Raw genomic sequence first — 27,854 nt, forward strand, 5'->3', positions numbered from 1 at the left:
TTACTCGAAAAATAATTATATTTTCACACTTTTCTAATAATATTTGTTCTTGTTCACTAAAATTTTTTTAATTATTTTTTGTTCCCTCCGACCTCTATTTTCTGGTTATGTTTTTGCGGACACCAACGATGGATTCTATGTTTGAATATTGAACGACGGCCAAGACATTCTTAAATACTTGAGATTTAAATGCTAAAATTATTAAAAAGTGAATTTCATACTCTTGGATTTCTTCATAAATACATCTTTTGCGGAGTTTCTTTTTCTCTGAGCAATGAATGGTTCACCGTCTCCTTGCTAAATATATTACTTGTGCATTTAACACTCTTTGGTTGGTTTTGTCAGCTTTCCTAAATGAGGTTCAAACAATTTCTAAAGAGTTGTACTTTGAACAATGAGTCAAATAAAACAAATTACGGTTGATCTTTTCGGTGTAAATTCTGTTAAAGTAAATGTCTATTAAACACCAATTAATTTTTACAAAAATACCCTATCCATTTAGATTAGTAATAGTTTTCATATAAATATCTCATTATTCTCATAACTACAATACTTAATACACTTTAAAATTTAAAAAATTTATTTATTATCTCCACAAATTACATATTTAACATAATTTTATTATTGTTATCTAAATAATAATGAAAAATTATAACAAAATTTTATGAATCAATTCAATCTGTTAATGATCATATACGTAATGTCATCGTTCGGTTAGTTAAATATAAAATATTTTAAATTATCTCAATAACGACGTCCATCGAAATTGAGACTTTAAATCATTAACTACATTCGACTCAAATAAATCAAATCATTCAATTTTTTTAAAAAAACTAATCCACTTTAATAAGGAAAAACGAAAAACACAAAAATTTTGTGAGTCGATCTCACGAGTCAATTTTATGAAACATTTCTTATTTGAGTCACCCATGAAAAACATTATTTTTATGACAAAAATATTACTTATTATTGTAAGTAAAAGCAAGTTGATTCGTGTAACAAATAAAAATCCGTCTCACAATATACTGATAAATGAAATATTAATAGCAATACATTGAAACCAAAGGAATAAACCTAATCATCTACCATTTAAACTAATTTACAAAAACTCCATAAACTGAATATTCTAGTTTCTTCAATCAGCCCCGAAGGTCCACCTGACTTTCAACCTTATTTTGTACCAGAAGAAGTTCCATCTGAAAACTTGTCAACAATCTGAATTTAATGAAAAATCAAACCTATAAGTGAAAAGCAAAATCCTATATTCTCGAAATCAAATTTGTAATTTTCGGCTCTCGTTCGAACTCAAGGGACGACCAAAAATATATTTACTTTTCGGGTGGGGAAAAATAGCCCAACACATAATAATATCGATTCAATGTCATATTAAATAAACAACTTACCATCTTCCATTTGACTTGGAAACAATGTTTGTGATCTTCCATGGGAGTGTGGATAAATTCCTGGAAATAATTCTTCATATTCATGAAAAAACTCGCATTATGGCGATTAAATTGATATAATCGACTATTTCAGCAAGAACCACTAACAGCAATTGGCTGATCAGCGTCCATTTTTATGATTTGCAAACTTCTTTCTAAGAAAATAAGAGATAGATCATAAATAGTATACCCAACAAGTTTTAACAGAATGAAGAGAATAGTTATGACAAAATTGCACGTGTTTTGATATTACCTGATGAAAAAGAGACGAAGAATATTAGCTACTGTATGTATGCATTTATAGTAGTGTGGTTTGATTAATTTGTTGGGCTGCTTGTACAAGAAAGGGATAACATGGCTTGGGAAGGAAGACAACTGTGCTTGACCTGTTTTTCATCTGCTAAAACTCAGCAAGTTGATCTTCTTTTGTCCTGCAAGTTATCTAACGATTACAGATTCAAATTCATCCGAACTTGAAGAAAAAGAAAGACAACATCAACTATGCCTCTCGAATCCTCGACGTCCAAAACATTTGCACTATGATTCTATTCAATGAGATTGAATTTAAACTAAACACAATTTTGCATCAAACAACCCATTGTGCACGACGTTCACGGTGGCACACTCGTCTCTTGACGATTTTTTACTAACCTTTGTGCACCTGGTCCCCGATCTATCGTATAATATGAACAGCTGCCACATTACGACTCTGACCCAACATATATACTTCTCCAGATTGTGTTTTTGCTGCGTGAATGTTCAACAAAAACACCGAAGCTATGCCATAAGCTAATAAGACGAATCACTAATGTTATAGGCGGGAATGCCTCTCAAACTTATCAACCCCACTCCACAATTGTTAGTGATATTGATGTAGGACACAACATAAACTAGATAAAAATAGGAAGTAATACAAGTAACAACCAACAGAATGATTTGCTCTTCCATTAAATTAGAAAATATCATTTCACAATCATGTGGTAATACTAAATTACAACGAAAGCAATTTCCAAAAAAATGAAACACTTCAACCATAAAACACTTCAAGCCTTGCACAAAAAAATACTCGCTTCTCATAAATAAGATATACAACAAGTTGATGACACCGTTCTATTATGGCACGTGTAAATGACTGCAGTTTCTCAGTCAAAAGAGCAAGAAACAAAACAAAATCATGCAGCTTTGTGAGTAGAGAACTGGTCCTTATTGAAAGGAAGATAGAAAAAAACAAAAAACAAAAAAACACGTTATAGTTCATTTCGACCTCCCAAATGGCATCGAAAACTTGCCACTGTCATGGAGGGACTACTGTCACAGCTACTATTAATCTATGCACTAATTGTCACCTCTTGAGCAACGGCGAGCCTTTTGCCACAGCTTTCATATTCTGCGAATCTTTGAAGCAAACAAAGTGCACAATCGTCTTACCGTTGGGATAAATTGCAAAGACACTAGTTCCTATCTTTTTGTTGCAAAGAGAGCACACACTGTCTCCAGTAATCTTCACAACAGTTTTCCTTAGACTATATAATTCATCTTTTACCTGCAACTTAGAAAAAAATTATAATTTAGAGAAAACTAAAATATAATGCATTCACGGACATTAGTTAAATTTGATTTATTGGAATCTAGGTTATGTGCTGTCAATTCCGGGTCAATCTTAACATAGAAAATGGTGGAACTTGACGATCAACAGAGGATTACACGGTTAATGCTTGGATAGAGAGTACATGAAAACTATGATTGGCACGATTAGTTTCTCATTTGCCTCATTCATTAGAAAAAAGTAAAAGCAAGTCATAGGTATAGTCCGTCGACATTTGACACGTGTACATGCTAGATATGATTGTATTAACTGAGATTCAGGTCGCTGTGAGAATACAAATTCCAATTTATCCGATAACACTTTGAATGAAACATACCTGTAGGCTTTCACTCTCTCTCAAACTCTTTATAACAGAAAAATTCCGGTATGCTTCACTGGATTTTCTCAAAAGTGGACCAAGAAAAGGGAGTAGATTCTGCAGTGAGCCAATAAAAAAAAAGAGTGAGAGCAGTCTAAACATATAACAAAACATATTATTCATCTCAGAAACATCGGAAGAATCCAACATACGCATGCATTTCCCACTTTTTATAGTCATAGTACCCTGTCCAACAAGAGAATTACCTTTAGCTTAGTTTCTCTAGGTAGCAGCTTTAAGGCCTGAGCTCCATTTATTCGATCCCATCTTTGGCCCAATAAATCAATGACCTTATCAAGCATAATTGTAGAAGTTCCTTCCTCAATTGCATCATCGGTATCACTCTTTCCGCTGTCAGTGCCACTGGCGTTGATGCGAGTCTCTTCCGCAACCTCAATTTCCGCAATTTTCTTATTTAAGCGACCTTTGATTTTACTTGTTCCAGGACCAACTTTAGGAATAGCAAAGTTCTGAGAAGAAATCAAATTGGCAATTCTCCTTTCAAAGTTTTTCGTTGTCTTCCGAGGATTCAAATATATTTGCAGCAGAGTAAGATATATGTTTCCATAAGATTTTGCTGAGTGTTGACCCACAACGGACTCATAAACCCGGTCGCAATATGACAGTGCCAGTTCAGGAACATTAAGCTTTTTATAATTTATCCACACATCAAAGAAGAGAGGATTAGAATGCGTGAAGATGAGTTGCTTCAAGGGGTAAAAAGAAAGAAAGAAAGAAATGAAGAGAGAGCATACAGAAAACATGAGCACGACATTCTACTGGCGAAACACATAAAACATGTCACGTTAAATGTTGTTCCTTTTACATGCAAGACTAATACATTAACACCCTATTTCTGTGCACCAATAACAAAGCTCACCAATATATTCGACATACCATAGTAATTTTAGGCATATGAGCAATCAAAGCGACTAAAGCATGCTATTTTACAATCTAGATGTGCGACAAAATATAGTATCACAAATCCAACACCTATTTTACAAATTAAATAAGAACAAAACAGATATCAATTGATGTACAAGGAAAACACTTGAAGCATGCCTTGACCCTTTATTGCACGCCGTGCTCCACGGCCAACACACGCACTTCATGAAAGTGATGCACCTTGATTTGTGCCCAGGCCCTTGTGCACCTCTAAACACTACAATGCACACATAAACATCCCTGGAGCAGTACTTTTAGATATTACAAAATTAAGATAATAATATTCCATCCATCTAAAGTATCAACAAACATATCAGTAAGAAAGAGCTAATTTGTCGGTCACTTGACATGTTAAAACGTCCGAAAGATAGTGAATAGGCAAGTACATCTGGCTACGATGTCTATCTGGTTCATATGGAGAACTTCCTAGAGAAGGGTTCTATTAAACTTCAATTTTTGACAAAGGCATAAAACACATACAAATAACACCAAAAAGTTAAGGACACACATTTATTTGGTATCAAACACATGATCCTCAGAAAACATTGAACCGGGGACATAGTTACCTTATGAACATAAATGGACAGAGCTAGCTCATGTTGGTTAATCTTGCCCAATAGAATTGCATGTTCTTCAAACAGGGCCTCTGGTGGAAGACGCTTTAACATAATCTCCGGGTTGTACCCAGAGATGCTATCTAAAGCAGATAATAGTTTTTTCCTCGTAGGAGAATAAATTTTCTCATCCCACTTGCCCTGAGAATTAAGTTCTGCATACCAGTCGAGTACTTCTGACATATATATTTGTATCTGGATGAACCAATTATTTTCAGAAGATTAGTTCACATAGACTAAAAATTATGTGATATTAGCACTACAAAAGAACATTTCTCCAAAATCATCTGGTTATGATACTGTCTTTATTTGACGGAAAATCAGTTTTTCAACTGTTTTTGAGAGAAGACCTTACGCCGCACAACATCACCGCCAATTAAAATTTAAAATTAACTCATTTTCCTCCTCGAGTAATTTTTAAAAACTAGCAATTTGATAACCGAAATGTCGACCTAAAAAACTTTATTTCATGATCATTATAGGTATAGTCTAAAGCAGCCACATAACGTGTAATTCCTTACCATTTCATTTTGGAGATTTCCTGAGATACCATTTTCATTCATTGCAAGCATAAGTTCCAAATATGTAGTCTGCATGCCTGGAGCATGTTGTTTTAGATGAGAGTTTACCAGGTCGGCTGGAATATTTCCAGACAAGAAGAGTTCTATAGTTTGTGCAGGGCAGCTTTCAAGAACTAGCATTGAGAACTCCAGGACTAGCATTGGATCTGTGCCACAGAGAGGCTGACAAAAATAGACAGATTTTCAAAAAAATTAGTTGAAGCAGGTCATTGGTGTCAGACAATAGTAACACAAAATTATATCTATGGCAGTAATCATCCTGCTTGAAAATGCAACCTTCGCGAATTTTATCTTGAATATGGATTATTGTAGTTCTCATATAGGTTTCCTTACCCATTGAAATATTAGACAATATGATAGGTTTCTTTGGATCCTTCCATTTAAAGAACTTTGACATACTTGATATGAATAAAGAGGTTCGATCCAAAAAAAGTCCAGGCTGGAGATGATTCAGAGTTATTTGGATACTGGACCAATTAATTTGGAGTTTCAAGTTGTTTGGAACTTACAATATTTTACATTCGTAGATATACTGGATTAGATGCATTCAAACGATATACCATCAACATCAAACTGTTTATATTTGTAACACTGGATATGCTTTGGTACGAGAAAACTAGCTGATAAATACACAATTAAGAAATAATCGAAAGGAAAAGCAATTAATAAAAGTATAACAAAAGCTAGAGCGGTGAGAAATTTTTTCCTAATGTCCTTTGTTTTAAGTAAATCTGGCAGTTATCCATAATGTATGGAAGAGCACTTGCATTATGATAGATTCTGCTGATCCAAGGAAACACTTTCAGTTTAAATAAATGCCAAAGTATTTCTTTGTGAACCAAGTATAGTGTCATTCATAAAGTATACCTACTTTCAGATACTCGATAATCATTTCAGGTTTGAACTTCTGGGTGAGCTCAGCTGGTGTATTGTTTGAGTTTGACTCTGCAACTAATTTATGAAGCAACTTGAGTGCCTCACGGTGCATTGCATTGCATTTATAAAGTTCCAACAGGCAAACATGCTGATTTCTTTCCTGTAAAAACTCTTCACATATTTTTACATTACAATAATTGAGACCCTTTAATAGTTCCAGAGCAGCTGAAGGTTGTCCTGTCAATACAAGAGCCTGAAGTAATGCTGTGTCAAGTATAGCAGCAATTTCACGGGCAACGGAGCTGATGGGTACATTTGCTCGACCCTATGAGAACCCAAAAAAGATTATAATCAAATAAAAATGAAAACACCAAACAATAACTAGTCCTACAGGAGCTACTAGGAGTAAAATGGAATCTAATGATAACCAACACTGACAAATCAAAAGTTTTATTTCAGGTAGACGATACTTAATCACAAGTCATCACAATGAACGCAAGCTTAAATTCAGCTACAGTTGGGACCTTTGTCCATGAAACAAGAATTTGACATCTAAATTTATGGTATGTAAATGAAAGAAGCAAAAACCTCACCTTTATTGGCTTCTTGGGCCGATTATATCCATATGAAACAAAACTATTTCCTACAGCATCTGAAACAGCTTCTTCAGTTCCTTCGGCGGCAGCTTTTTCAACAATATTGAATCTCTTTCTATGCAAGAACTTAATCAGGGCCATCAGAGTATTGTGGCTTATCTTCTTGGGTTCAAAATCTACTCTCTCATCAGAATCCAATGCATGTGGACGAATTATAGATTCCATATCATCTGATATGGCTGAGGAACCTCTTGAGAGATCTAGAGCATCACCACTGATATCCATATATTTCTCTGGTTCAGGTACAACAGATGATTTGGGAAGAATGATTGATGGGTACAGAGAAAGCACATAAGTGATTTCCACCTGAGATGCCAAAAAATGTTCCATGGCATCCTCATAGTTACCATTTTCAAACAAATAGTGAGCATATCTGCATCCATGTACCGATTTAACATCACAATTTTGCACTTGTAAGAGTAATTCATGGCATTATATACCACATGTTGGATTGTTAATTAAACAACATTTTGACCGCAACTTTTGATCAAATTATCTTCATTTTACCAGTTATAGTCTCTAACATTGCAATGTAGTTCCAGATCAGTTTTTAAAAAAAGAAAAATATGCCTTTAAATGTGTATATTTAACAATGTTACAGCAAATTGAAGTTGGACCATTTGAAATTGAAGTCATATGTAGCCCAGCTGTCGCCACGGCGTCATGATTGAAAATCAAAACAGAGAAGAAAGCTGACTAGACAGATTCCTTCCCTCCATAGGACCATCTCGATTCTATTAAATATACTATGAGCCAAATTCCAACGGAGGGGATATCCAATGTCGCTGGAGTATCTTATACTCGGAAAAAACATTTCACCAGATTTCTTTGAGTTTTAGCTCGGTACTATTATGCTTTTTACAATTTTAGTTAGTCGATGCATTATAAAAAGATACAAATCAAATTATGTGTTCCTTGTTCCCATTTAGACTTGGTAATCCCTTCTCATTGCACTAAGGAAATGCGCCATAAGTCCAACTTCAAAAGAATATTTTCTCTCTTTCTGTTTCCAAAAGCACTGGTATTGACCATCTCTTGTTCAAGTCTTATAGTTGGATTTACAAATTATCAGCTGTGGATAAAATTTGTAGGGCAAACTATGCTAAACAACTAAAAGTGCCTAGGCATGGCCAACATATCTCAGTAATCAAAGTGCATGATTAGGGAAGCTCGAAGAAAGGTTAATGTGATCATAAAAGCTGGGGATAAAAGAAAAAGAGATAATGATTAGGCATGAACAATATTCATTTACACGTCTGCTGATTAAATATAACCATTCAAAGATATGGAGTATAGTAAGATTCGATTAAAGTTGAATCCAATAAACTAGACAAGAAGTTTTCATAGTTTAAAGAGTTTTGATATGAGCATCATCATTATATCAGTAGAATAATTCCTATCCTTGTCTTTTTCTGTTTTCTTTTTATGAAGTGAGCCAAAAAAAACCTAAGAAAAAACCAAGAACAAGGACAAACGACCACCTTATATGAATTGACTGCTCCTTTGCGGCTCGAAGACTCGAATCTTCTGGGGGAAGTAACTTGCACATAGCCAGCGCTTCCTCAAAATTGCCTGAAGCTGTTAGCTGAACAATCTGGGAAAATGAAATACAACATATGGTATTTTATGAGGTCGTGGTCATCTTTTTAGTTCATAAAAGTTTAAGTCAAACATAACCGCCAGAGCCTTCTTTAAGCATTCCTAACATCAACTTTCTCACTGAAATTATGTTTTTCATCACAAAAGCCATGTAAATCAGCAGTAAATAAAATAATAATATCTCCAGTAAGATGTCCAATGTCATGAAGAAAATCAAAGCATGATTTTCTCCCTTGGTCTATATTAACACATTACGAGTTTATGACTCCATATCATTGAAGAGGTACAACTTCTTGATTCCAACAGGTACTATGCCATATAATTAATGTTAGGATGAAAGATTGGCAAATATTGGCAAGACTGACCCACAAGAGATGTAGAATCTACAAATATTTCTTGGTACAGGCACAATTAACAAATTCATAATCAAATGCAAAGGCCAATTATTATGGAAAAAATGAAATGCACCTGTGCACCGAGAGGAACAGGAAAAAATCCATAAACAGAAGTCTCTAGAGCTACAATCATAGCATGGGTGCTCTGAAGGAGCCGGCGAGCATTACGAAGAACAACAGTTTGAATCAGTGGATAAGGATCTAGAAGAGACCGTATCTGCATATCCAAAATAAAATTGTTAACTGCGAAATTTCTCAAGACCATTCTCCATTCAGGTTGATAGCTAATTTATGCCAAGATACCTCAATATGTCTTGGTAAAAGACCTACTGCATATGGCATCTCAATAACCACTGATGCGGGGGCCTCCGACCAGCAGATCCTACCTTCCTGAAGAAGTTTACCATTTTGATCGACAAATACTCCAATATTATCCTGGAGAAAACATACGTAAATTTCACCACTTAATACATCCAGAAACTTTAGGCAACAAGACACGATATTGCATTTTGCATCAAGCTTGGATACTGCTTATGCAAGACATGCTCAAAAATTGTTCTCTAATCTGGAAACTTCGGGACATGAGTAACCTAAATCACATTATAAAAACCTTTTGGTGTGAAACACGGTGCTGGCATCATGTAGATAACGAGAAACATGAAATATATTACCTTCCCCAGAAGAAGCTCTCCAGATGGAAGAGATACAACCAATGGCGGGGCAGTTCTGCCTGAAGGAAAAACCTCTGACAATGCACCATTTGTTGAATTCAATATGACATATTCTCTTCTAATCCCCAAACATATATTTTCACCACACCATGACATTGACTTCACGTAGTCTGGAACACCAAATTCTTTCACCTCCGCAAACCCTCGTCCGCCTAAGAAAGCGATAAACTATCATGAATCAAGTCAATTTAGATAAAATGAACCATTGTATCCAAAAGATGTACAAACAAATTTGTCTTGAGTTCATAAATCATACTACGGAGTTCCAAGGTAAAGTATGCTAAGAAGCATAACCAAAAGGAATCGAAGATGATATAGTTCTTTTGGCAATCTAAATTTTGGGCCTTCCTAGACAATAATGGCAATGTAACAGCGTCCGAGAACCTAAATCCATGAAATCAAAATGAAAAAATAATTATAAAGCCAAGTAACTTTCGTATACAAGGAGGCAGAGTTTACCATACATAAATTCAATCCTTGACACAGAACCAGCCAAACAGTAATATCCTCGTGATTATTCTTGCTTCTAACCCATCATACCGTCAGCAGAACATTAATAGTTCAACTCTCAAAACAGAGGATAAAAAAAACAAATCCCGACAAAAAACCACAACCCATTTTAATCCAACAAAATGGAACCACCTAAACCTCATCTAAAATCACAAGTAATTACCATCGTGTCTGAAAATACAGACCCTTTTCTGCCGCGCGAAGCAGAGTAACCCCCTCTTCTCATCCCAAGAAAAAGCGTTCGCCCCCTTTGCCTTCGTAATCACAGCCAAAGTCTCCAAACTGGGCAGCCTGTGGAACGCAATCGACTCCGAGAGTGAGAGCAGGAGCTCCTTCGACTTAATGACTTCCATCGCGAGCATCGGCTTCTTGGAGAACCCATTAATCGTCCGCTGGAGCACATAGGGCTCCTTCTTCAGCTCTAGTGCATGATGATAGAATTCAGAGACGGTAGACGGCGTGGATCGATCCTCCTCCCCGGAGGACTCGGGACCGTAGATTCGGAGGGAGCCGTCGGAGCAGGAGAGGAGGACGGTGGAGCCACACGACTCTATGGCGTCGATTCTGGCTGCGGAATTGGGGACTAGCTGGAATGAATCGTAGGCGCTGTGCACCATTTTTTGTAACCGATTTTCGCGAACCTCCTTTTTTGTTCTAGCTTTTTCAAGTACTTTTTCAATCTGGGGAGGGGGAATCGGCAAAACGACGTCGTGCGAGAGCTGCTTTATTTGGGAGACAGTTGTTACAGTGGACTCGGGGGGAGGCCTCGTCCCGCGCTTCTTCCTTTTTTGGTCGGGTTCGTTTGGAGTTTAAACGCATCAATTTCGTGCATTCTACAGATATAATATTAAATTACTTCATTGAATTTACAGGAAAGAAATCAAGAAAATGATTCCATCACCGGCTCCCACAACACGGATCATTATCAATCCAACTCACCTATTTTATATGACGAGCTTTCAACATCTGTAATCCGTTAAGACAATTATATGCACAAGCAAACCGAGATCAACTATTTTATTTGATCTATAGAATTAAATTTTAATTAACAATATATTTTTTGAAATTTAAGTTTCAATCATTTTCTAAATTTTCTAAAATTATCACGGGCCTTTTAAAAACTAAAAATAAAAATTAAACCATTGTAAAACAGTACCCAGGGCCTACGGGAAAATGATAAGACTGAATGGGCCAATAATTTTGAACTGTTAATTGGGCTCATAGTCATGGGTGACTATTTGGGCTAATCCCTTTACCCACTAAAACTACTTTAATATTGTTCTCCATGAACCTCCTCGGCCCAATATACCTGCCAATGAGCCAAGTTTTCGCAATAGTGTAAAGATGATATCAATCGATCAATATATCTATATTTCTGTACTATATTATTAAATTTGAGGCATTTAGAGTAATTAATTTTTGGTGTCATGATCTGTTTTAATAATTATATATATTAATAAAATTTTAATGCAAGTTATATGTAACACAGCGGATATAGTTTTTGTTTCTTAGTCATTAACTTATGGGTTCAATTCTTACATGGTTATTTTTTTATTCCTTTCTTTTTCTATTTATTTTTTAATTCATATATCCAAATTGCAGTGTAGTCTCTCACTATTTCTTATAATTATATTTTGATTCTCATTTAATTATAAACCAAATCAATTATAAAAATATTATACAAGCACCCAACGCGTGCATCGGTGCACTAGTAATAATAAAAATTCTTGGCTAGCCTAGTTCGGCGAATCAATATTTTCTCAAATGGTCTATCATACAATATTTGTCCAAAAAAGTTTACTTGAGTAGCATTGCAAGCTAATGTGTTATGCTGAGGGTTTACTTAATATACACTGAATGATTACGACTGCGGGTTCTATGTCATAAAAAAGTAGTAAATAATAAAATATTCCAGACAAATCAAATGATTGGATTTTAGCATATTTAATAAAAAAATTACATTTTAAGGCTAATTCATTGGTTAATATCCGAATGTTCGTCATTTAAAAAAAAATCACGTTTATTTCGTTTCTTAGTGGAATCATATTAATTCATGTTATATTTAATAATTTGTTTCTAATCTCTTACACTTCTCAAATAATTCGGTGACTTTGTGTATTCTATTTACGATAAAATTTAGAAAACCAAACTACGAGCTACATATCATCATTCCATTTTTTAGAATATAGATTTAATAATTTATTTCGCATCAAATTGGTACATTTATATTTGACTACAACTATACGTTCCATTTACATATTTCCAAGTGTAAGTGTATAACTTTAGAATAACTATCTTAGATAATATCAAAATATTTAATTTTATAATTACTCTTCTTATCCTATTAAAAACTTTCTCAAATAACCTCATATTTTACATTAAAAAAATATATATAAAATTTCTCTTTTAAATCGAACAACTCTTCTAAATTGAAAACAATTTCAAGTTATGATATATATCAGTTCAACAGCTGATAAAGCAAATAAAATAAAATAAAATTTAAAAAATACAAGATAGTACAGAAAGGAACATCTGATTACATGGAAAACAACAAAAATATATATGCTTATAAAGCGATCCAGCTTGTTTCAAACTTGTCAAATTAAAGAAAAGTTTATGAAACAAACCAATAGAAAAATGGACCATTAGTATGTAAGAAAAGCGAAAGCTCTAAGAAAAAGGAAAAAAAAACCGTAAAAGAAGAAAAGCAATCTAAGTGACATCGGATTTAACTCATTTTTCACTCCACCTATGTAAAGAGAAACGGCTCAAACATTAGATTTTCTCCCTTCGTGACACTGAGCTATCAGACCACCGTCGCCATCTAACTGCCGCAGCGAATATCGTGTGTAGCCTTTTCAGATTCTGCTTAACTAATAAATAAATATTGATTCTGGACGATGAATAATTAGTGGGATTTTTTTTTTTGGTTGATTATCTTGTGAAATCGTGGACGAAGCTCGGCCGGTCTGTGACGTTGAAGCGCCATGTATTGAGGTGGTTGTCTTCTTGCAGGAACTGGTACTCGTTGCCGTAGTAATAGGGTGTTTTCTGGGGCTGAGCTGCCCATGTGTTGTTAATCATTTGTTGAGTTTCCATGGCGCCGTAGCTGCCGCCATTGCTGGTGGCGGCGGCGGCTGTGGCTCGTCTCTCTTCTTTCTTGAAGCGAATCCCACATGCATTGCACAGTGACTGCAGCAATTCATTTGGTTCCAAATTAGTCTCCGGTATCAAAAAGTTTTGGAGATTGAATCTTTTCTAAAATAGAAGGTAAAAAATTAAATTTGGAGTTTGAAGGCTAGATTTCGAATTGATATATCCTGATGCCATCCATTACTAAAGGGATCGAAAAGATGGATCCAAGAATCTAACAGATGAACACAGTTTGAGTTGTTTTTAAAGTATTTTTGGGTAAAATTTGTGGGAAAATCTGTTAAACTAACGTTTGACATGTTCAAGGTAAGACTGACCTTAGGACCTCTTGGACCGTTCCTCCACAGAGGAGTGGAGGTGGTGTCGCAATTAGCACAGCGGCGGGCGAGAAGAGGGTCACCGCCGGAGTTCCCACTGCTTCCACCACGGTTGCTCTTGGAGTTGGACGGCGGCGCCGGCGACTGCTTCGAAGGCAAAATATTCCACCCAAAAGCAGATATACGAGAAGAACGTTTCTTCTCACCATGATGGCCGTTCTCACTCGTCAGACGAGTGGAAGGCGTGCCCAAAGAAAGCGTGCAATCCACAGAAGACGAAGAAGAATTCGAGAAAGAGTACGTGTCCCCTCCTTCATCGTATCCTCGGTAGCCATTGTTCATGGAGAAAAGCATCGAAAACGAATTGCAGCTTTGCGTATGATACATCCCGCAGGTGCAACCCCCCACCACGTTCGAGCTACTGCATCGGTGCATCATTCTTCGATATTTCCGCACTCAAAATCTTATCTTTAACAAAATGGTCCTCTTCGAAACTCCAAGAAGGTTGAAAGACTGATCAATATTTTAGGGCAGATGGTGGTGTAGGGGTCAAGAACATAAAATTGACAGGGAGAAAGAACAAAAGAAGTGGGAGCAAATAGTTATCTGACAGCGACTTGTAATGCCAATAATAAAATTGTTTTGATCAAAAACAACTTGGGAAAGAGAGATGTGCTTTGAGTGTACGAAATAGCAGAGACCGCTGTTGTCCGTTAGCTATTAAACTGGCGAAATATCAGCCATCATCTGCAGTATCCCACGTTCAGTTTGATCGCCAATAAGTGAAGTTGATTATAAGCAAAACAAATTTCACACAAAACTACGTTCGCAGAGAGAAGAACTTAGATTACACTGCGCTGTATAATAATTCAAGAATGATACAGGAAGTGGGGTTAGGCTGTGGAGATTGGAGGGCTATTGCATGAGTTTTTATAGAACTCAGCTGGGGATATACGTACACATATAGATACATGGAGGGGGGGTGGGGGGATTGGGAGTGGTCATCGGGCAGTCAAAAGAGCCCACGTGACTAGCGGAACAGTCTTCCATGGATCTGCCTTCTCCGATCACGAGGCAATATTCTCCCCGTTCCATATATATATATTATATTGTATAATTTATTAGATTTTATAAATAGATTTCAATGATTAAATAAGTGTGAATAATATAAAGTGAATTGTAAATAATAATGTTTATTGAAATGATTAGTCTAACGTAGACGACCTTATAGTAATGTGCTTGAGTTGATCAAAATTTTACTAAAATACTAAATAGAAAACAAATATAAAATGAAATTTATTTGTTGAATTTGTTGTGAAAATTATGGCTAAAAAAATTTAAGCTTTTGTAGTTTAATGATAATTTTGGGGAACATAATGAATAATAACAAATAAGAACTTACATTTTTAATGTTTTTATAGTTATACTGGTTTTAGATATAAAAAAACGTTAATTTGGAAGTGTTTGAAATATGATTATAAAAACCAGCTTGACAAAAGGGGATAATTTTAATACGGTAGAACTAAAGGTTTGTCGTCTTATCAAAAGTTACAGTGCAACTAAAATTTTTAAAAATGTATAATAGCTCAAGCACAATATTTTATTTGTTCTACCCAACATAGACAATTATTATAGCAACAATCTCCTTCCCAAAAATTGCATTCCTTACAATATTCAATGAGTTTTTTTGCCAAAAGTTATAGCTGGTGGTAACGGTGCAACTCAATTATTTTAAACCGTATAACAGCTCAATCACCACGTTTCGATTGTTCTGTCTGACAGAGACAATTATTACACCCAACAAATATTATATATTTTGTGCCATCAAAATAAGTGTGTTTATCTATCTTAATAAGATAATAAAATATGACAAATTAAGATCAAATATAATATTAAAATAATACATATTATTCATTCTCAACCCACCATCTACACTCACGACATGCACACTGCCCCCCAACATTAGTGACAAAGTAAGTGGTCAAGAAGTCCCCACTTTTCTATACCACACTTTACCAGACTAGCTCGGGTGGTTTAAATTAAAGTAATATACTTCTCTATATTGTAGATTTAAGTTGATTAACACAGAAAAATATATGTTTCTCCATATCAATTTTCAATATCACGACATCGTTTTCAGATACAACGTCGGCCTTATGATAAAACAGACTAAAAATTTAAACAAGAAACAAATTTGTTAGACTAAAATTAATTACAATTTGAAACCTTATGTGACTTAAATTAAAAAATTACATATTACATGACCTAAAATATCCTCTCACATCTAATATAAAGTTGTTTATTTTGAGCATAATTCCTTGATAGATAAGAGATGTGTAATCATCAAAATCAAAATATAGTAAAAGATACATGAAATCATGATAAATAGAACTGGATTACATTCAACGTGGTAATTATCATTGCAACGACCACCATCCTTTGGTTGTTATAGACAGTCTAATCCGTCTATCAATCCCATTGCCGCCTACACAGGATATGGTAGATGGACAATATAATCCTTATCCTTACAATTAATAAACTATTTCATGTCTAATCAAAGCTATATACATACACATATATATATATATATGTATGTATGTATATATATATATATATATATGTATATATGTATATATATCGGTCTTCTTTATATTCATATTAACTCGATTCATATTGTAGGATAGAGATAATTATCGATCCAAATAATTTTTTACAATTGCAATTCTTTCAATTAATTGAAACCAAAATCGTGACATTTGTTCTGATACCAATTGTAGAATTGAATGCTTAGTTGCTTTATCATAAGTTATAGCTGAGGCTAATTATATAATTCAAATCTTTTAAACCATACAACAGCTCAAGCATCACGTCTCAATTGATATACATAATATGAATAATTATTGCACCCAACAATATTTACAATAAAAAATAATATTTTTTGATAATCGAATCATATCTAAAATCTATCTTGTTTTAATTACACACCAAAATGTCTCTTTCCTTTAAAAATATCGCAAGAGTCTATTTTCATAAATTTATTAGCCTAGTATAACTATTACATCTGACATTTCCAATTTCAAAAAATAATCAAAGTCTGTTAACTATAGGATAATTATTGATAAACAAAAAAATTCCAGAATTTATAATCATACAATTCTGTCTAGAAATCCACATGATCTGATAGTAACATACTCAATTTTAGTTCTTCGAAAAAAAAATTAAANTATTTAATTATGAATATTTTAATTAATTCAAAAAGTTTTTCCCAAATCTAAATACTTGTATCCTAGACTAGATAGTTTTTGTGGGGGCGGGGGGACAATAGGAAAAAGTGAAAGAGATACTCTGCAATCAAAGCTTCGTTGGTTTGGAGAAATCTTTGACCCAAAGATGCAAGGAAACATGCAAAAGTGAACAAAGCTTGTGTTGATGTTAATAATGAAGTAATCCCCACTTGAGACATGTTGGATAAGATATAAATTAAGATATCTTTGAGTACTTTTATATATAATCGAATATGAGTTAAAAATATTACTATGTTGACGAACTCGATCAGTTCAAACTATACATCTATCCAATTGAAGAATTCAAGATACAAACGAATTCAAATTTCAAAATCGAGTTCGACTCATTGGATTAGACCATGACGAGGAGAGATGGACAAATTTATAAACAAACAAAAAATTTTAAAAAAAATTCTTTTTTGAACCGATACTAAAAAATCAAACAGACCATTGATCATTCTCTCACGTAAAAAAAATATAACGATAATTTGAATCACGCTCAACTCCGAAACGATAATATCAAATATATAGATAAAAAAAGTAGCGATAAGAGACAAAACCGCCCTAACTTACACTGGTAAGTATCTACGAGACAATGAGAGATCGTCTTTGTTTTGTTTTGTGTTTTTTTTTCTTTCAAATTTTAGTCACGTAATTCCATAAAATGGGTCAAAATCTTTAATTTTTAAGTGTATAAATGGGCACAAAAGGATAGGTAAGGCGGAACAAATGCCTCTGGAATATCGATCCAAAGATTCAAAAACGTAACAGCACAATAACGAAAGAAAAAGAGACAAATTGAGAATCGGATCGTCTCGAGATTGGAGTCTCCCTTCGACAAACACCGCTTTCCAATATATTCTCTTTTTTAAAACTATTCACATAATAATAATAATAATAATAATTTATTATCCAAATGTTTTTTTTTTAGTTTTAAATTTTATCAACAGTGGTTTCACTGTTAAATGGTAGCTTCGATGCTACATGTGAAGGCACTACCTCACATAGTTTGGATGGACAAGATTCACACACATATGTGATTTTAAAAAAATTAGTGTACCCCATGTATGTGTGGCTAAATTTGGGCCCTTGATTCTATCATGGAGATAGTGCCCCTACATGTATGATGAAATCAACCCTGTTAAATCATATAGATTATAACTTAATCTTTTCATCCACTCCCGCACCAAAGTTCAAAATATAACCTACTCGATATTAATTGATTAATATCCATTTATATTAGTAATAATAAGGAATTAAAGATCATATAACAAAGTAGAGAAGTATTGATCGTTTAATTATATTTTTTTCTCCCTGTAATTATTTTGGTCAAACATTTCCAGCTGCTCTTTGTTAAGATTGACTAGTGTTTAAAGGGTGAGGTGAATAAACACCGAATAAAAATTTTAGAATTTGAAACTTGAGTGACTCTACATTAACAATCAAATTTTATTCTTAATCAAATGGGTACAATATAAAACTGCTAGATAAAAAAAAATCCAAAGAGGAAGTGAAATAAGTAATGCATAATATATATTAAATGAAGCAATTAGTAAATGACACGATATTTGTTTCTAGAAGAATTTGATTAGTACAACAACTTGATCAAATCAACTTCTGTTGACTTCAAACTAGCTGAAATTCCTAGCTGCTCAACGACACACTTAATCTGTTCAGGAAATGTTTCCTGATAGTTACGATATTTCACTCTTTTTATCTACTCACTAATAAAAATGAAAAGAGTGAATTGAAACAACACAAAAGATCTTTAAATGATCGTGTAATTACCCGACACCACTCACTCGTGATCATTACTCATAGAACTTCTCCAGCCCAGACACTGGAGCTTTTACATCTACCTCAATAGGTACCAGGATTGCTTTGTCAAGACCTATATGTCCAGGAGGTCTTGGGTTCGAATCCTCAATTGGTACCAGGATTGCTTTGCCAATACCTATATGTTCAGGATGTCTTGAATTCGAATCCTGGTAATGTAAAAGCTCTCGTGCTTGGGCTGGAGAAGTTCTATGAATAATGATCGCGGGTGAATGATATCGGGTCATTACAGATCTGATGAGAATTATTCAGTTGTGCTTTGATGACCTAGGACAGCAAGAGAATTTCTTGATATAAATGCTGGAGAACTTGAATGCTCAATATAAAGTCTTTTAATTTGTCCATCCTGAGAGTAAAATTAGCATTTCTGGTCACATATAATAAGGTCATAAAATATAATTAGAGAAAATTAGCATTTCTGGTCACATATAATAAGGTCATAAAATATAATTAGAGAAGCACCCAAACATCATCGAATTGACTTGAATGGAGAAATTTGATCGAAAAATATATTTAAAACTTGGATTTCAAATAACACTCATCTTGAGTATACATCAGATCCAACTCGACCGTTATAAAATTTGCCTAAACTAATTCAATAATGGCTTTGAATTTTCAGACAATTTAACTTCATCCAACAACAAATCAAATGTAGTCAGGGTCTTTAATTTAACACTATTATTTCAATATCTTAATTTAAAAATTGTGCATCATTCAACCAAACCAACACAAAATAGTTGTCATAAAAGGGAATATACTTGCCTCTAATAGATCGCTTTAAAAAAGATATTCGAAGAACTTGGGAGATTATAAACTTTTGTGAGTCGGTAGATATCTTGTGAGACGATCTTACGGATCTTTATCTGTGAAACGGGTCAACCCTACCGATATTCACAATAAAAAATAATACTCTTAGCATAAAAAAGTAATATTTTTTCATGAATGACCCAAATAAGATATCTGTATCACAAAATACGACCTGTGAGACCGTCTCACACAAGTTTTTGCTTGTAAATGTTCTCGTTATGGTACTAAAATATCGGTTATTTAACAACTAATGAATTTAATAAAAAAATTATCTAATATTTATTAATATAAAGTTATAAATTTTATTTTAAATATATCAAATATTATTTTAGAAATAAGTATCATTTTTAAAGTTCATTTCAACAATTAATCAGTTTTTGAATATTACTTCCAAGATAAATCTAAAAACTAAAATATTTCTTGAAAAGGAAAAAAATAATTCTTAAATATCCCAAAAATAAGAGTAATGATTATATTAGCCCCAAATGATTGAAAACTTAAAATAATTTTTTTTAAAACCATCGGATTAAATAAAAACCAAACGAACCGATTTAAACATTAAATCTATTTTACATAAATATTTAATATGAAAGAATAATATTTTAAAAATAACATCTCATTTCCGCCAAACAGCACAAAATCCTAGGAGTTATTGGAATCATGCAGGTGACGATGACGTCATGTAGGATTCCGTGGGGCCCGCAGATGGACCAAATTCTGCAAATATTACGATATAATTACACCAAATCTTCACCCCCAAAAGGCCCTAATCATTGCCATTAATCCACGTGCCACGTGGCTAATCCATGCATGCATGAATGCTGAGTCACATCATTTTCCCAAATATCATTAAATAATATATCAAGTACTCCATTTCTGAAGGTTATGATTATTTACACAAAATTGATAGAATTGATATTAAACCTATTTCCATTAATGGAAAATTCTTAAAATATTTATCCTTATCGTTCAGTATCACACTTTAGAAATGGATCAAGATGAGAATAACGTGACACAAAAAACGGTTGTATTCATGAAAAACTATTACTTTTTATCGTAAATATAAGTATAGTTGATCCGTCTCACAAATAAAGATATGTGAGACCGTCATACAAAAGGGATGCTAATAATATGATTCTATCATCTCATATCTATTAGCGATGGTACCTAAGACATGTAAATTTTGTGTATCTATACGTGATATAGAATGAGTGATGCATGTATAACTTAGCTATACTATAAAATATCTTATTTTATCATCTAGGAGTCATCTTATCTCACTTATCAAAAACGATAACAAAATATATTAATTCACTATAAATATATGTAATATTTACATTTTAATTGTGGTTGATAATAATTTAATTAAATATCACGAGAATTCAAAACTGTGTTGGACTGCTAAAAAAAACATTCCTCAAAAGCAACGAGAGAGATACAATTGGGAATTACTCATTCCCACTTCCCCACTTTTCTTTCTCGTTTCAATTTTAATAATAACAATATATTATTTCTTGAATTTGATGAAAATTACGCAATTGATTTTTTTAAAAAAAATTTATTTTGGGAAAACTCACAGTTCGTAATATCTTTTTCAAATGAAATATAATATTTTTTTATTCATATAATTATTTTATAATGTCATTTTATTACAAAAATGTGAGGTGAAGTGGAGAATTTGAGATTGGAATTGGTCTACATTGTTTACAGCTGAAGTAACGTCGTTGTTGACAGGATCTACTTTTTGCAGTATATAATGTTCAAGAATTGATGCCTTTGAGGGGTTTTGGGAATGGAGTAAAGATAAAGAAAGTTACATCTAATTACATATAATAATAATAATATATACATGATTCATTTGAAAGAATTCATATGCAATTTTATGTATTAAAAAGATTAATATATAATATATATTGTGGGTTTTTTTTTAAAAAAAACTTATATATAATATGATGAGTTTTGAATTGGGAAAATGAAAATGAAAATGAGTCAAAAAATTGAAATAATAATGACATATAAAGGTAAACTCCAATTGTCTCCTAGAAGGAGGTCTAGTCTTCTGCCCAAAGGAAACTCACCACTTTCCCTCTTTATCTTTTTTCTCCATGACCAATCAATTATCTCATGTATTTTTAGGTTACCTAAGCAGCTAACTTAGCATGCTTCATTTTGTTCAAACATATCACCTTTGGACTTGGACCAAATCATTCTATGATTAATATTCTATTCTCAATTTAAGTGTGTATAGAGATCATGCAATTATTGATGTAATTCGAAAAACGATATGATTATACAATACTTTAGTTATTAGAGATGATCTTCGATTCAATCTGTTCCATATTTATATTCTCTTGATTCTCTCGTGAACATGACGTAAAAGACATTTGGGTAAAATCGTGTTGAGTTCTTTAGTCTATTTTAACCATTAGTGATCTTAGATGAGACTGAATGGAGAATTATCTCGAATGCGTAATAAAAAATATTGCACACAAAATATTTGTCATAATATTGTTACTAGTGCATCGACATTGTAAATTGTAGGCTGGTGTTCCATATCTTATTTAAACTATTTATATGTGTCGGCTTATTGTTTCGTTATTTCGGTATACCGAGATACTGAAATTCTTGAAATTTCATGTTGGTATTGTACCGACGATTTTGATATCATTATCATACAATATCAAAATTTTCGACATATCAAAAATATCGATATTTTTCAATATGCATAATTTCCATATACCTAAAATTTCGGTAGTTTTCTCACCCCTATGAATGACAAACAAATCATTGGAAGGCGATCGTTGCTTGAATTTATCTTTTACCTATGCTATATCAAGAACTTGTACTTTGGAAACATAAAAATCTTGTATTTTAAGGTTTAATACTCCCTATTTTATTATATTAGATAGAATTTTTGTTCATTTCGTTAAAAACTATCTTCAATCATAACAATATAACTATAATATTTTAAATTATAAAACATCAAAAGCCTCACCTTTTGATCGAGCAAAAATAATTATTACATCTTAATAATGCCTATTTTGGGGTCTTGCGGACATATTAATTAATGCATTTTTGGCAGAAGTTACAATTTTTACGGAAATGCTATAATATACTATTTTTTTTTAACAATGTATATTGTTTCCAATATAAACTTTTATAGGATATAAAAAGGTAAATAACCATACTACACGATAATTAGAACTAATTAAATACATGAAAAATATCAAATATAACTCGATAAATGATGCAGGATATTGTAACAAATTGAAAGAAAGAATTCTGAAATTTCAGACCATCTCTCTAATTTCAAAGAGAAAATATGACTTAGAGCAAATTTATAAAATACTCCACAAGTTGAGAATGGGAAAAAGAAAAGATCCTTGGAAGTTCGAATACAAACAAACTCACAAAATAACATCAGTAATATGCTAACTCTCTTTATAGGACGCTATCTTCCTTTGTTACACCCCATGTATATACATACACACGAAAAAGAACATGGTTGGGGTGTTGGTGTGTGTTTGAACAACTAATAATATGTGTAACGCACCCGGTTCCATCAAGGATGAACGGGTAGAAAAGCCATTGATGTATATATACATCTCCCCGTGCATTGTAAAATTGGTGAGATAGCAAAATGATAGCAAATATTGTCTGAGATCAGATTGTGTACAGCATCATCTGAAAGACCATTGAATTTCTTCTAGAGTTTTCCCTTTGGTTTCTGGAACCCACAGAGCAATGAATGCTACGGTGAAAGCTGATATCAGTGCATAAATGGTGAAAGTCCCTGCAAAACATTCGTTCCCACGCAATTATCAACTCCAAAGTTAATCAAATAGGCGATTTCATAAGAATTTTATACAGTTACAGGTATGCTATCGTTAACATGTCAATTCTTTCAACTGAAGACCGAAAACTTTCTAACTTTTCAGAATGTGGCATACTGATGAACTTTAGATGCTAGAGCGATGAAAACTGCGCCAAAAAAATCATCCTACATGGAATTAAAATGGCTTATCAAAACACACAGACAGGGCAAGAGAGAACCTCCACTGCTCCAAGTTAAGAGCATGTTAGCTGTCAATGTTACAATCGTAGCTGACAACCAATTAGCCAGCGTTGCTACGCTACCAGCCAGACTTTTAATGCTCACAGGAAGAATCTGAAACAATCAAAATTAGAAACCCACAAACATGGGGAAGAAACGTATCACTCAAATAGTTATTCACTGTACCTCGGACATTATAACCCAAGGTATAGCTCCAAGTCCTACAGAGAAACCAACCACCAAAATCTGGAAAAAAAACCCAGTTAGCTCATTTGTAAATTTTAATTTCTACCAGAAAATGTAATGAATTTACAGATTGTCATAAATGTTTGACATACCACGAGCCCAACTAGTGCTAAGACTTCCAACACGGAATGAGATTTTTCGGGTAAAATATCCTGCTTTCCATGAAAATAGTAACAGTTCTTAAATACTCATGATAATGAAAATGTGAAGAATAAAAACCATACATACCTTTAAAAAGAATGCAACTGCAACTAGGAGGCTACTTGCAGTCATTAGTGATGAGGATATCTGCCACGATATATTAGATAAATTTTTGCTTTCTATGCTCAAGTAAATTAAAACATGTTTCAAGCAAAGGAGTGGAGAAACACACAAGAAGAAGAATTCGGCGACCAGCTTTGTCAACTAAAGTAGTTGCAATTCCGGTGACAATAACCTACATCAAGATGGGATTTCATTTATCATCCAACGAAACACAATATTTCAATTTTTTCCAGGTCCTAACTTGATGATGTTTACCTGAATGGTTCCAATACCAAATGTTGCAGCTTTGCCTGATGAAATTCCTGCTCAAAGTTAATAATTAACTCAGATTAGAATTGATTAACTTTATTTGCTCACAAAAAAAACAACATAGGGTTTTATAGCTTGAACTGAACCTGCAGACAGAAATATGCTACTTGAATAGAAAAGGACACCGTTTATACCACTGAGTTGCTGAAGCATTAGGAGTCCAATTCCCACCTGAAAACGAAGAAAAAAAGTTCTTGATTGAGGAAAGTATTACAAATAAAATCATTCATTGAGTAGTCAAACTTAAAATTTAATGTGATTGAAGTGTACCATCAAAGGATACCAATAGCGTTTTCTTTTGAACTCCGAAAACTTGATAGCAGTTCTCTTGCTTGATGAAGCCACGGATCTCTGAAGATAATAAGAGAGTGCATAAACTTATCAACAAACAGTCTCTCGTATGAAACAAGTCAGCAAGATTAAAGAAAACCTCTAAGGTAACCTGATAGGATACAATTTGGGGTTAAAGTTGATACCTTGATCTCATTTACTTCAGCGGAGATATCTGTTTCAAATCCCCGTACAACTTGCAGAGAAGTTTCAAAATCTTCAATCATGCCCATTTTAGCCTAGAATTTAGATTAGAAACAGGTCAAAAGAAATCAATCAGAGTACATGATAAATGTCGTGCTCGAGTTTGGGTCTCATACCAACCAACGAGGAGACTCTGGTATAAAAAAGAGTCCAGGCATCAAGATCAAGCACGGTAGAGTTCCTGCAAGCAAGACTCATATCATCTATCACTCTACTGCATATTACATGAAATCCCACATGATTTTCTACAAGATCCATTAGCAAGAAAAAACAATTTTTTGTTTGATCAATACAATGACAGAACAGATAGGGATATGGACAAGTGAAAGGATAAAATGGCATTTATCAGACTAATGAAATAAATCTAAATGATCATGTCCTTTTTAGGGTAATTTAGCAAAAACAGTGAAATTAATATATCAAAACAACAGTAAAAGAGTCGACACTTAGGTACCAATGAGACTAGATTTGGTAAAAATTGCTAAAAGAAACCAGAAGTTTGTCTCAACTTACCAAAAACAGCGAGCATTCTCCACGGAAGAAAAAGCCCCAACAAATAAACCAGCATTATTCCAATTGTTATTGAAAGCTACATTGCAAGTTATCAAAATGACTTCAAATTTTCATGAGGCTCGGAAACCAACAATTAGCTCTGGTAAACCGTTGAACTAGCAGAGTTATAACCAAGCGAACCTGATTTACAGCTCCAAGACTTCCTCTCATATTTTGAGGCGCTATCTCGGCTATGTATACCGGCACCTATTAACATTTCAATGGCAGAAACACAACAATTTTCATCTTTTAATCATCAAAACAAGGGGTTATCTTAACCATTCATTTAAAGTTACCGTGTAAGAAATTATTCCAACGCCAAAGCCTGCCAATAACCTTCCCATAAACAGGAATGACGTATCCTGCACAAAAATCACATATTTCCCTTACATTTAACATTTTCATCAGAACACCAGACATCCATTAACATGCTTCTAATCTAAAACCTTGAAATTTTAACACTCACTTTCGCAAACGAAATAGCAAGCCAGCCAATAATATTGGGGATTGAAGCAATCATCAGTGACTGCATTTCAAGAAATTACAACAAAAAAATATGCACACGTTCATTAAATATTGACAATGACAAATAAAATAAGAACACATGGATTCCAATTATCTAGAGCTATTCATATCTGTAGCCAATAAACAAAACGATAATCATACCCCTTTTCTTCCAATATATTCTGCAATCTGGCCACTTGCTATTGCTCCTACCATTGCTCCAACATTTGCTAAAGAACCAAATATTGAAAACTTCCCCAACAAAAAAACACAGAGATATAAGAAATTGTATCTTGTTTAGCACAAAATTAAAACCCAATTGTCCCAAAACGGCAATTTGTTTTTTTTTAAAATGATAGGCTACCTCAGAAATGGTGAGGCCAAGATCTTTAATGATGTCGCTTTGAGTTGGATTAGAGTATCCGCACTGAAACATTTAAAAAAAAAAAAGAAACAAGAAACGTAGAAAACATAATTAACGAAGAAAATTGCACCAAAAATTTCTGTTCGAGAAAATCATATGATTCACGCACTGTAAAACCGAATTGAATCGGGCCGAGTGCAACGATGGAAACACAGAGAAAGATGGAGATGGACTCGCGTATAATCTGAAGAGACGACCCCATGATGCTGGACTGCCGGGAGCCCATTCCCGCCATGCGGTACCAGCTCCCCGTATGCAACAAAGGCTTTCGTAGCCCATCCTCGGCGGCGATTTCTGAACTCATGCTCAGTAATATGTGATCAACACAGATGATCACTACGCTTTGATCTTCCACTTTTGGTATGACTGTTACGCTGAGAATTCCCTTCGAAATGCCTCGATGAAATGATACAATTTTCGCGTTTTTTTCTGGAAGAGAAAATGGGAAAAAGCTGGAATTGCGTGGAATGAATTGCGAAGTATTTGCGGTGACGTTAGTTGGAAATGGTGGGGCAGAATTGATCTACGGAGACGGAGAAGACGAGCTGAGGTGGAGCAGCTCAAATAAAGAACTCGATCTCCAACGATTCGAATTTTCCATCGGTATTATTTCTGTTTGTTTACGTTGAAAAATAATATTTAAAATGTGTGTATTGAATATTTGAATATTGAATATTTAAATATTAAAAATTAAGTAAAATTAAGTGTTGAATATTGAAATTTGTGTGTGATGATGAAGGTAATGATGTAATTTATTTTTGGATAATTTGAAAAATTTTTCTATAAATAGATATCTCATTTGTGAAGAAAATCACAATTGAATTGAGAGAAAAATATTATAAAGTGTGTAGTGTGATAATTTTGAGAGTTTGAGATTTTTACTTTTTACCGTAAATTTTTACTTTTTCACAACACGTTATCAGCACGAAGCTCTAAAAGTCCTCCATATTTTTCCAAGCTCCAAAACAGAAGAAAAAGATAACAAAAGTAATAATATTTATTTTATTGTTTATTTATTTATTGTTTATATATTTTATATAATATAATGTTATTATAAATAATACAAATAAATTTTTCAAAAAACTTGTTATAAATCCTGGGAGGATGTTAAGACGACATCCCACACTCCCGGTAAGGGATACGACAAGTATAAAAGTCTATAAGGTTTTTAAACAAAATATCTTATGACACCTCATTATAATATTGTGATATGATATACATAATTATTTAAAACATTACTAATATTATATACACCAT

At 33.5% G+C, this 27,854-nt stretch overlaps 3 protein-coding genes across 6 annotated transcripts; all 3 read right to left on the reverse strand.

Moving 5' to 3' along the window:
- Positions 1–1,695: 1,695 nt before the first annotated feature.
- Positions 1,696–11,093, reverse strand: LOC140976279 (vacuolar sorting protein 39-like). 4 transcript variants are annotated; one of them, XR_012175181.1, is made up of 13 exons: positions 10,477–11,092; positions 9,744–9,955; positions 9,376–9,507; positions 9,146–9,289; positions 8,560–8,672; positions 7,016–7,451; positions 6,418–6,747; positions 5,487–5,708; positions 4,918–5,160; positions 3,613–4,053; positions 3,365–3,463; positions 2,094–2,985; positions 1,696–1,873 (listed from the first exon to the last, which is right to left on the reverse strand). XR_012175181.1 is itself a non-coding variant. In XM_073440308.1 (12 exons), the coding sequence occupies exons 1-12, from the start codon at positions 10,928–10,930 to the stop codon at positions 2,785–2,787; spliced, it is 3,021 nt and encodes a 1,006-aa protein (XP_073296409.1). In that variant the 5' UTR covers positions 10,931–11,093; the 3' UTR covers positions 1,696–2,784. The 4 variants fall into 4 exon arrangements, 3 of the variants coding, with proteins under 3 accessions (XP_073296409.1, XP_073296408.1, XP_073296410.1); XM_073440308.1 differs by having other exon boundaries at positions 1,696–2,985; positions 9,744–9,971; positions 10,499–11,093; XM_073440307.1 differs by having other exon boundaries at positions 1,696–2,985.
- A 1,764-nt stretch (positions 11,094–12,857) lies between these two features.
- Positions 12,858–14,699, reverse strand: LOC140977548 (GATA transcription factor 19-like). Its single transcript, XM_073442300.1, has 2 exons — positions 13,784–14,699; positions 12,858–13,505 (listed from the first exon to the last, which is right to left on the reverse strand). The coding sequence occupies exons 1-2, from the start codon at positions 14,219–14,221 to the stop codon at positions 13,248–13,250; spliced, it is 696 nt and encodes a 231-aa protein (XP_073298401.1). The 5' UTR covers positions 14,222–14,699; the 3' UTR covers positions 12,858–13,247.
- Positions 14,700–23,037: 8,338 nt separating this feature from the next.
- Positions 23,038–27,136, reverse strand: LOC140976632 (sugar transporter ERD6-like 6). Its single transcript, XM_073440874.1, has 18 exons — positions 26,707–27,136; positions 26,538–26,600; positions 26,336–26,425; positions 26,136–26,195; positions 25,966–26,031; positions 25,811–25,876; positions 25,631–25,706; positions 25,234–25,298; positions 25,060–25,152; positions 24,854–24,934; positions 24,670–24,754; positions 24,530–24,576; positions 24,384–24,446; positions 24,239–24,298; positions 24,103–24,162; positions 23,951–24,010; positions 23,764–23,878; positions 23,038–23,503 (listed from the first exon to the last, which is right to left on the reverse strand). Exons 1-18 carry the CDS (start codon positions 26,899–26,901, stop codon positions 23,391–23,393), a joined length of 1,458 nt encoding a protein of 485 aa, XP_073296975.1. The 5' UTR covers positions 26,902–27,136; the 3' UTR covers positions 23,038–23,390.
- Positions 27,137–27,854: the final 718 nt, after the last annotated feature.

The sequence above is a fragment of the Primulina huaijiensis genome, chromosome 5 (genome assembly GCF_012295235.1).
Source record: "Primulina huaijiensis isolate GDHJ02 chromosome 5, ASM1229523v2, whole genome shotgun sequence".
Taxonomy (NCBI): domain Eukaryota; kingdom Viridiplantae; phylum Streptophyta; class Magnoliopsida; order Lamiales; family Gesneriaceae; genus Primulina; species Primulina huaijiensis.